Raw genomic sequence first — 11,480 nt, 5'->3', positions numbered from 1 at the left:
ACTATGCGTCCAAGTAAAATTATGGTCATATACAAAATGAAAGCTTATTAAATTGCCAGCAAGTTTGTAAGTTACTATTTTTTCGATAATATGCATTTTGTGTTTTACCATCAAAAGTTTGTAAATTTAGAAAAATAAATTTTTTCCTAGTGGTTTTTTTCTTTTTGGGTGAAATAACTGACAATTTTCTTCTATATCAACATACGTAGCAAGTTTCATAAAGATGGTTGAAAAAATCTAAAATAAAAATGTTTATGTAAAAGTTACAAAATGGTGGATACCTGGTTAACAAAGCGGTTTTGGAAAAATGTTATTCTTGAATTTCTCTTTATTTTCACTCAAGGAATCACTACGTGTAAATTATGTCATCACCTTTTTTAACACCCTGCAATAAGATAAAAACTCAAAATTAATTGTAAATAATTATTGATTTTACTTATGGCGGTCAAATTAAATTTTAAAAGACTTGTTGACTGGCAGTAATATTGCAACTCGATTGAACATAGTTTTTGGTAATTAGTTTTAAATATGGCCATAAAGGAAAAATAATCGTATAACCTATAATTTCCACTTGATTTATTTTAACCCTAGTTTTGTTGAGTATTGAATATGAACTATCTAATGCTTTGTATGCATGTAAATTATGTTATGTTTTTGTGTTTTTTGTCCCAGAGTTTGGACTCTTTCATTTAGGTAAGCCTGCTATCCTTACATCCAAAAATGAAAAATCCTTGTAGTTTTACATGAAGTAAAACATCAAAATAAAAAGTTAACGATAAAACACAAGATTTGTCCATTTTAAATCTGACACTTTATTAGTTTTAAAGTCGTTTACATTTTCATTTTAGTATTATTACTAAAGCTTTTCATCTCCAGTTTTCATTCACTATATATTTTATTCAGTCACTCTCACACTCTTTAGCTTGGTCTTGATACTCCCTTATCTTCCTTTGTCTATCAAACCATTTTACAAACCCACCTTGAACTGAATGCACACTAAAAATGATTACACATACATAAATCTAATATCAATTCTCAATTAAATTAGGTTTACCAACAAAACACAAACAAATTAACAAAATACTATGCATGTTAGTATCCTTAAAAACGGTTGTAGTGTACATACTTTTGTGGTAAATTGCTATATGTTTAGAAAAACATACTATCACAAACTAAATAAATTATCTTTTGTACTATACAAGGATTCCTAAATTATTATCAACAATTTAGATCTGCACTCTAAAACTATAAAAGTAGTGCAACTCTACCCTAGTAGCACAAATATATATTAAATACATATGAATAAATATTTATAAAATCTATTTTATACCGGGTGTCCAAAACCACCCGTACACCCCTTTCAAAACGATGGAAACCTTTTCTTACAAACAAAAAATAATACAGAACTAGCTAAATTGGGCACGGTCTACCAAATAGTGATAATTTCAAATCCAAAATCCCACCGGAAGTGACTTTTTCAGACCGGAAGTTGACTTTTTTAAATGTAAGCTACCAATTTTGATTACAGAATCGGATTCTACGTTGAAAAATACATGACTTTTGCCTAAAACATTTTTTGGAAAAAATTGTTTTCTACCTCTAATCCCCCATTAAAGTCAATAATTTTTGGTCATTCATGTGTCAAAGTTACTCGAAACAATAATAGAGAAAAACAAATAACAAAGATTACATAAAGACATATGATGAATAGAATCAGCTGTTTATTTTAAACACCTTAGCAATTGAGTAACAGCTGCAGTCTACACATTGCTAAGTTTAATTTTTTTTTAAATTTATTTTTACATTTGACCCCTTAAATGTAAAAACAAATGATTTATTTTTAAAATAAAATGAAATTAAGCAATGTGTAGACCAACTGTTAATCAATTGCTAAGGTGTTTAAAATAAACAGCTGATTCTATTCATCATATGTCTTTATGTAATCTTTGTTATTTGTTTTTCTCTATTATTGTTTCAAGTAACTTTGACACATGAATGACCAAAAATTATTGACTTTAATGGGGGATTAGAGGTAGAAAACAATTTTTTTCAAAAAATGTTTTAGGCAAAAGTTATGTATTTTTCAACGTAGAATCCGATTCTGTAATCAAAATTGGTAGTTTACATTCAAAAAAGTCAACTTCCGGTCTGAAAAAGCGACTTCCGGTGTGATTTTGGATTTGAAATTGTCACCATATGGTAGACCGTGCCCAATTTAGCTAGTTCTGTATTATTTTTTGTTTGTAAGAAATGGTTTCCATCGTTTTGAAAGGGGTGTACGGGTGGTTTTGGACACCCGGTATATCTCTTTTATATATAAGTGTGTATTAATGTCAATTTTATATAATATTTAAAATATATTAAATATATAAAAAATATGTTTTTGAATCTATTAAATATTAAAAAAATATGTTCCAATAATATATTTTAGTGAATGATATTTAAATAAAAAATGTATTTAATATCACTTCCAAACATCCCATGGGGCCTAACATAAAAAGACAAAATAATAAAGATTTAGTATGAAAAGCACAATAATTATCAGTTGAGCAAATTGATTAAATAGTTCATAAAAACAAATTTTGGAAAAAAACTAGATACATTTTTTTTTACCCAGACGGGTCTCAAACTTAGGTCCTTCCACTTGTGAGTCTCGTACCTTACCTCTGAGCCATCTGTGACTGTTGATAGTCTTAGTTTTAAAAAGGTGAAAGAGTAGCCGACAGTTGAAATGGCCGCAATACTTGAAATATTTTTGATACTACAGTATAATATGATTCTGTTAATCTGTTTTGGCATCAAGTATTTGAGTTGAATAGTGCTGTTATGAATAGTGGATAGTCCCCACGAATACAAATACAGTTTGTCTTTACGTGCATGATAGAGTGACACCATTCAGAGTATGTATTATTATTTACTTACTTTTAACGCTTTCACAATAGCAATTATCATACAAAAAATGCATGTATAAATTGATGGACACTATACAAAAAAAAAAGATGCAAATTATTTATTTGCCAATTATAATAGATTATATATACTCTACAAATATATTATTATTTTATTAATAAAATATCTGACGTGTTTCAAAATATGTTTATAAATACTTTAAATATATAATACAGTTTCAAAAATATTTTTTATAAATATTTAAAATATTCTCAACACATATTTTTCTATATTTAACAGGAAATATATATATATATATATATATATATATATAATATGTATATTATAGATTCTATACTTATTTTATCAATATATATTATGAATCTATTTTATATATTCGAAACTTATATTTAATTGATATTTTGCATTGCTTTTTGTTAATATTTTAAATATATATTTGAATATATCAAACTATTATTAAAGATATATTATTTACATATTTTATTCGAGGTTCTATCAAATACAACTTTGAATATATAAAATATTTATAAAATACATATTTGTGCTACTAGGGTAAGCAAGATTATGGCCTCCACGGTCACAGTAGAGTGTCAAATCTAGGTCTTCGGGTGATGACCACGTCGTCGTTGAATAAGCTAAACCATTCTTAGCCTATCACAAAAACAGTTCAGGTATCAGCACAGACAATAGTATCAGTCACTCCCTGCACAACAACATTTCAGAACATTACAGAATCCAGGAACGTTTTGACAAGACTCAACATACAATCGTCACCCACACTCCAAAATAACCTACAAACGATGAAGCACAAGAACCTCTCCAGTTAAATAGCAGTTTATCCTGAAGTTGGATTATTACCATTGACTATTGGATACTGAAGTATTAATAGTCAAAGTTATTACCCAAACGAAATGTCTGCCTCTAGTTAGTTTAGATTATTCAACGACGTGGTTGCAGATCCGGCTTCGAGTGGTGTAGGGCACAGTATAAAGATACAGAGCGGGCCCCTCACTACTATAAAAGTAGTAGCCTATCCCAAAAATACTAACAAAAATCTCAATGCATAATGTTAATACTTATACTCCCCTCTTTTTCTATCTTCACAATTGACATAATTTACCTACATAACTTACACTACTTTTTCAAATTTTTTCACCAGTTGCGGAGCTCTGTGCAGCCACAGCTTTTGCATGTACCTGAAACTGGTTCTGCAAGGTTATCATCACCCAAAGAACTAGATTTGTCTTCTTATAATATCAAACTAATTTGATCATACTGCTAAACAAGCAATAGTTAATACATATTATTAAAAAACCTTTCATATCCCAATTGCCGTGCTTTCTTAGCCGCGTGAAACGATCTTGATCCTCTTTGACACACGAATATGATAGTTTTATCCTTAGTTGGTTTCCCATTGCAATATTTCCTTAAAAAATCTTCGGGAGCCATTTTTAGAGCTTCATCAAGTTGATGTACTGAAAATAAATAGTAGCTAGTACCTAATCAATTCACTAAGTTATAAGAATTTGATTGGTGACAGATACATCACAGTTTCCATAAGTTTAAATTAAATATAGTTCCCGCTACTAAGTCAAACAAAGACACAGCACAGGAATAGAGGGCCATTAAACAGTTTTTCATCGTTTAGAGGGGTTCATCGTTTAAAATATTTTGTTCTACAAAAACACAATTGAAAGGAAATTATGAAAATTCCTCTGTACATGCTCTCCTAGTAAATCATGTGTTATCTCCCTCTGCCCCCTTACATGACCCCTCGAATCTAAAAGTGATAAGAATTTGAAAGATTTCCAGATAAACCAACAGAATTAACACATTAAAACCAAGGGAAAACTGTTGTGCTGTGTCATTTTTGTACACTGTTCGTCTAGAGAAGGAGTGGGGCTCATGGCAGTAAGCATCAATAATAATATAAGTGACATCTTTTTCCAAAGTTCGATAATAATCTGACTGCAACATCACAGAGTTTTGCTTAATTGCTTGGTAGTGTCAGTTTGCCATCTTTCCAGATCCCATCTTGAAGCCTGATGCCAATAATAGAGTTTTTTTTATTATTGGGAGATGATTTAACAACTTGTTACATACCAGAACTTGACTTGCAGCCTTAGCGGACTACCGGTATCTGCTCCTTTTTTACTATGTTACTATTTATAGTTTTACTATGTAATAGTCCTTTAAATTCTGAAAAAACATTTACAAATACCATTTCCGTATATTTACTCTCACCGCTAACACATGATAAAGGTTGTTGACAAACTTATGGGAGAAAGTATGTGTCAGAATGTTGATACCGTTTATTTTAATTCCCCTAAGAAGGCAAGTCACCTATGCTTTAATTGTCTTTTTTTCTATCTACATATAAAATTATGTTTAAATTATGATTAAATATATGTTTTCTTTTCATAAAAGTCAAGTGATTTTAGAAAAATATTAGCCTGATACATCCAAGAAACTTTTACTTTTTTAATAAAACTTTCATTGAAGTTGCAATTAGTATTCACAGTTAAGGTGTTAGAACTCGTGTGAAATAAAGAACTTTTACAAAATATTATCTAATGAAGAACTGATTTTATTCTGATACATAACAAATATTTCATAACATTTTTCTTTAACTAAATTGTTATGTTCTTGGTCACTTTTAAAATTCTTACCACAACTCTTCTCAATTGTTTAAATAAATTAAAATAAACCATCTGTTCATAAAAACAAAGACTAACAAATTATTATATTGGATGTTGATCATTATTGAATTTGTACTATATAAAATATAACTCGATTTCCAACATCCTCCCCACCTTGGAATTTTGTTTTACACTATGAAAATTTCAAACAAAACTATTTACACATTTTTTTTTTTTAAGTTCACAAATCCATTTTCCTTGGAAATTTTGATCTTTTTCCCTCTTCTTGTTTCTGTAGAGGTTGAGGAAGAGGAATTATCTTGCGTTTCAACATATACGAGCATTGCAAGATACCTTTTCTTAAATCTTGATCTCTTCGATGTTTTCATCATTCTCTCAAGTTGTTTCCACATACTTTCCCACCATGGGGTGCTTGGAGGATCGAACTTCCAGGATATTTGATTGATCTCTAATTTATCTTTCATAGTTTTCTGATCCAACTGCTTCCTGTATTTCATTACACAATATGGAATTAAATTTACCAAATTTGGACCTGGAGCAAAACATTCGTTTAATGGATTACCTCTTCTGTTCTTTGTAGACCCATAAAACACTGGACGTATTTTAGTAGTTAAGCTACTCTCTTTTATGACTGGGTGATGCGGCAGGTAATGTACCTTTGTTGACTCTGCTGATTCTGGAACATTTTCTATAATCCCTTCTTCTAACCATTCTTTGAAGACTTTATCATAGTCGTTGAATTTGTTAAGGGTATTTAATCTTCTAGTTGATGACATCAAACGTCTCTCTGCAATTTCATGATTGTCTAGAAGTTCAGGATGACCCTCCAACCACGGCAAACATACTTTGTACCTATTCTCAACATTCACTCTTACATTTTCTTTGAAATGTTGAAATACTTCTGCATCAATGGAGTCCCTCTGTTTCACCCCAATAGGATCCCTTCTTCTGATTGTCTCCCAGCTCCCTAGATCTCTGAATTCTGGTTTACTCTGGCAAAATAAAGTTAGAAGAGACGTATTACGACTTCCACTGCGTGGTTGTTTCCCCATCACGGTCCATCCAAGGTACGTTTCAATAGCAACTAATTTGTCGTCAATCCTCTGGATAGTTCCTGTATACAAATCCACTAATACATCTGCACCAAGTAACATTTTTACATCTGGTACATTTTCACCTACATCAGTTAAAATAATGTTCTTATCTTTCAAGATGTCGAAATACTCTTCACTCTTAAGCCTAGATACATGGTTGCAAATTGTTTCTTGATCTGTCACAGGAATAGAGATCTTGAAAGAGTTATTTACATTCTGAAGAGTCACTAGGTAACTTTTATGAGATTTTTGTTTTAGATTTACCCCACCAAACAAACTATGATTAATGACTTCACTACCTGTTTCTTTTAGACCCAATTTAGTGACACAGTCCTTAGTAATGTAGGATCTCTGGGAACCTGGATCTAGAAGTACTCTTCCCAAATGCTCTTTACCTTTCTCATCTGCAACCTTAACTAATAGAGTCTGTAATAGAGTTTCTCCTGTACCATTTCCAAAATTACTGAGAACCTCTGACTTAGGCTTAGTTATACTTTGCTGCTGTAAGTCTGGTTTGTCAACATAAATTTTAGATCTACTTTCATATAAGTCCCTACACATGATCCCATAATGCCTTTTACAACAGAAGAGACATTTGACAAATACCTTGCACTTTTTTGCTGAGTGACCTTGCTTCAAGCACACAAAGCAACAATTTTTCTTTTTCAGATGCTCCTTTCTTCCATCTAAAGTCAATTGTTGAAAATAGGAACAATCTTGAGCATTGTGCCCTCCTTTAGAACAATAAGTGCAGTTACTCACCAACCTTCTAGAACCCTCTGTACCAGTTGTCAATAGAGCTGTTACCGTAGGTTCACTCTGACGAGGTTCGTGTACCGTTGACATTTTCCTGGGGCTGCTGCATTTACTGTTGTTGTCTCCTGGAGTGGCAGATTTAAAACTCGAACGAGCAAGAGCCAGCCTCTCTTCACTCTCCACCTCAGCCTTTAGAAAATCAAGAAGTTCTTGTAAAAAATTACTTGATTTATCATCTGACAATGCAGAAGTCGAGGGTGTGTGTGGTAACTTACTTGAACGATGCCGCTCCCAGGCTCGTAATGTTTCTTCGGGCAAAGCAGATTCTACCAGAGGATACAGCATTGAAGCGTACTTGTCTGAAGTGACTCCTAAAGTTTCAAGTGCCCTTAACTGTGTTTCTAGTTTGTCATACAGTCGGCACAGTTTAGTATTAGGACCTAGCGTTACTTGTTGGAGCACTAAACTGAGCAGTTCCCTCACATATACTTCTATTAAAAAGTCATCCCTACCAAATCTTGCTTTTAATTGTTCTAGGGCCTTTACATAATTAGTTCCCAATGGTGGAAAACGTTCTACTAATTCCCTAGGGGACGATCCTGGTTTTAAAGATTGGATGAGGTATTGGAATTTATCCTCAGGTTCTAGATCAGGATCCTCATGGACCTTCTTAAACTGCCCCCAAAACCCTATCCAATTTTTTACATCTCCATCAAACTGGTTTAATTGTAATTTAGGTAGACTTAAGCCCTTCTTAGATGCTAATTTAAGACTGTGAACGGTATCCCCGACTTCACTTCTTGACTGTTGGCTTAGGCCAACCTGAATAATGAAATGGTCATACTTAGCTCTCATTGAAGATAACATGTCTCTGTAAGATTCTGTAGTATCAAACTCAGCTTCTAAGTCCTCTTCCGTTGTTGCAGGATCTTCAAACAAGGCTTCCTCGATGTCTTTATCTAGCTTAAAAAGCCTATCAGCTTTATCTTGCAACTTGTTTAGATTACTTTTAATTGCTGCTTCATCTTTAATATCCTCTGCCAGTAATTTATCCATTTCATTACTACACTTTGTAAAAGTCCTTCTTAGTTGAGTCCTTTTTGTCTTTAATGACTTCAGCTTATCCATTGTAAAGTAAAATATAAGCTTAGTCCTAAATCTGAATTTTAACTATAAAAATGTCCTGTCACGGTCGCCACTATGTTAGAACTCGTGTGAAATAAGAACTTTTACAAAATATTATCTAATAAAGAACTGATTTTATTCTGATACATAACAAATATTTCATAACATTTTTCTTTAACTAAATTGTTATGTTCTTGGTCACTTTTAAAATTCTTACCACAACTCTTCTCAATTGTTTAAATAAATTAAAATAAACCATCTGTTCATAAAAACAAAGACTAACAAATTATTATATTGGATGTTGATCATTATTGAATTTGTACTATATAACTCGATTTCCAACAGTTAAGGGAAACAAAAAAATCATCTGAACCACATCAGATCGTTTAACTCTGCTTTTTCTCAGGTAAATATAATTGACGTTATTAAAGCCACTAACCAAAAGAATGCCAATTGCAGCATATAAAATTGTGAAAGACAGGTTACCTACACAGGAAATCTGGTAGTTCTTGGTTTTTAAGTAATGTGAACAAATGTTATCGTTATTTAAAAAAATCATTAAATTTTAAACATACTGGCAACAATGGTGGTACCATGTTTCTACATTATCAATGACGAATATAATAATGCACAATCTAATTCGGCAATGAGTGGGAAACATTTGTAGAAAACACCAAATAAATAAAAGATCAGCCTTTGAAAAATTATAAAATATTTACGAGGAATGTTGATTATATCGAACTGGTATGGACGTTGTGAGTATTTCCATTAGTTACATTATCTTTGAGTTGACTCTTTTAAACTCATCGGAAATTGTGACTGCTATTTGTTTTAAGATAACACCTGTAATATTTTGAAATTGCTCAAATTCGAGCAACATGTACACTAGTAAAAGATAGAAGTACATTTTACATTCGAACACTTACAAGGGACACAAATACTTCCAGGCAATACTCCAGATCTCCAAGTTTCCCTTTCAGTTCTGACATCAATCAGCACAGCATTACCATTCTTCAGAAGACTTCGTAGTTCTGAGAGACAAATTGGAATGTCTTCGTATGACTCTTTCGAAGAGAGTCTTTGGAAATTAGCAATACAGCAGGTGTTCTTACCTAAATTTAAAGGATCAAGCTCAATATCAGAGTGCATGATTTTGATTGTAAATATTTGTTGACAACTCGCAATCTCTTGGGGCCTGACAGTTTGTCCATCTAAAGTAAAATAAACAAACCTTCACTTAGAAATGTGTTCATAACTCCACCAAAAGAGCTGATTTAACTGACATGTGGTCATGTCCGCTTCATTAATGGACCAGAGGCGCAATAGGTTTTTGGTTTGTTAGGGGTGCAATGATGAGAAAAGATGAAAGGTCTTTCATGAAAAGATCATCCACAAGGAGGCGGAAAGATCGCAATTCTCTATTGGGCCGGTATCAAGACACTTCCAAACCGCGACCCTTCATGTGGTGCATCAAATATTCAATAGGGTTCAAGTTTAAATAATGTTTCAGTCAGGTCCGATATGAAGCTCATGAGAAGTTCACCTGTTTCAAAGTGAGAAGCAAACTTAAAAACGGGGATAGCTTCAATCAATTGCATCATGGTCCGTAGGAACTTTATTTAGCGCAAGCAAGTATCTTGTTTGAGAGTCGCAGGAAAACGCACTCCTCTACAAACAAGTCACAGTAAAACACAATCTGTTAAAGAGCATAGTGGATTTTAAATTTAGCTTTTCACACTAAAATCCATGGCCCCCACCACCGACCCCTCACAGAAAAATAATATAAAATATAAACTACAACTAATATTCAAGAAAAGATAATATCAACGGAAATGCAATTGATAAAACTGCATTATGGTGGTATAAGAATCTCTTACCTGTGGTCAATAAAGTATCTGTATTTACTGATTGAACAATAGATGGAACTATGGCTTTCAACTGACTTTTCAGTAAGTTGTTATGTATGACTCTATTAGAATTCGTCCATATTTTATTTGTAATTTTCTGATATATTTGATATTCTTGGAACAGTAATGATTTTGAACTCCTTGCAAATAGGTTGACAGACATTTTCACAAATAATTTAAAAAACTTGCAATAAATCTTGGTCTGTAGTAGCTTGACTTATTTCTTGGTTGACATTTTGATCATGTTGATAAACAACTTGATGATGGACACAATACAAACACAAAGCATTTATTTTTTGTCAGCTGATTTAGTAATTTTATGATAGTTGAAATTACATGATACATGCCATGTGTGTGTGTGTTTAGTGACATCACGGGGGAATCAATCAACATGTTGCATTATGACTGTCAGGTATATCAAATTTTTTTGCACTCGCACAATGTTCTCTTTTTTGGATTTGTTACCTTTGAGATCAGCTTAAGGCATTTTAAGAGGAGAGAGGTGGGTGCGTACTTACTTGATACTTGATGATGTCCCACTAGCATCACTCCTGCCACGTGATCGTCAAAATGGATGTAAAAACATAATACACCTAATTTATTATATCATCCACTTTAATGTAGGCCGCTCTACATAAACATTCCTTTAACATCTTCTTAAATTTATTGGTATTTGTTCTTAAATTATGTTCTTTGGTAGTGAGTTATACCTACCAAAAAGCTTGATGCTAATAAAATATGAGCTCTTGCAGGCCAAGGTTGAATCAAATTGAGGTACATGTGTGACAGGTAGCCGAAGCCGAATGAAACAACGAAAATGCGCTACGAATAAATAATTTATTATACTTATGACAAAACAAATATGTAGCTTCCGACTTGTTGTATAATCTATTTACGATTAGTTTACAACTGAGTTAGCTCTTCTCGTGTTGTACTGATGGACCAGATTGTTTGTAAAAAAGATGTTCGGATTATTTTAACCAATATGTCAGATTCTAAAATAAATAGTGTACCCTCAATAAATACCC

At 32.4% G+C, this 11,480-nt stretch overlaps 1 protein-coding gene across 2 annotated transcripts; it reads right to left on the bottom strand.

Moving 5' to 3' along the window:
• Positions 1 to 860: 860 nt before the first annotated feature.
• On the bottom strand, positions 861 to 10,691 carry LOC128985595 (thiosulfate:glutathione sulfurtransferase-like). 2 transcript variants are annotated; one of them, XM_054405216.1, is made up of 4 exons: positions 10,423 to 10,691; positions 9,472 to 9,657; positions 4,226 to 4,385; positions 861 to 996 (listed from the first exon to the last, which is right to left on the bottom strand). In XM_054405216.1, exons 1-4 carry the CDS (start codon positions 10,613 to 10,615, stop codon positions 900 to 902), a joined length of 636 nt encoding a protein of 211 aa, XP_054261191.1. In that variant the 5' UTR covers positions 10,616 to 10,691; the 3' UTR covers positions 861 to 899. The 2 variants fall into 2 exon arrangements, with proteins under 2 accessions (XP_054261191.1, XP_054261192.1); XM_054405217.1 differs by having other exon boundaries at positions 861 to 985.
• Between the last annotated feature and the right edge of the window lie 789 nt (positions 10,692 to 11,480).

This window comes from Macrosteles quadrilineatus, unplaced genomic scaffold, assembly GCF_028750875.1.
Source record: "Macrosteles quadrilineatus isolate MER2022 unplaced genomic scaffold, UCM_ALF_1.0 Scaffold_2__2_contigs__length_208266976, whole genome shotgun sequence".
Lineage (NCBI taxonomy): Eukaryota > Metazoa > Arthropoda > Insecta > Hemiptera > Cicadellidae > Macrosteles > Macrosteles quadrilineatus.
The sequence above is the reverse complement of the archived record's forward strand: the minus strand, read 5'-3'. Positions and strand labels throughout refer to the sequence as shown.

What these genes read in the sequence shown, in the direction of transcription:
- LOC128985595 (XM_054405216.1), bottom strand. Translation starts at nt 10,615, where the DNA reads ATGTCTGTCAACCTATTTGCAAGGAGTTCAAAATCATTACTGTTCCAA. An exon ending in TGGAAGTATTTGTGTCCCTT is followed by an intron (nt 4,386 to 9,471) that starts GTAAGTGTTCGA and finishes ATTTATTTTCAG; the next exon opens with TACATCAACTTGATGAAGCT. An exon ending in CGGCAATTGGGATATGAAAG is followed by an intron (nt 997 to 4,225) that starts GTTTTTTAATAA and finishes AATCATTTTTAG; the next exon opens with TGTGCATTCAGTTCAAGGTG.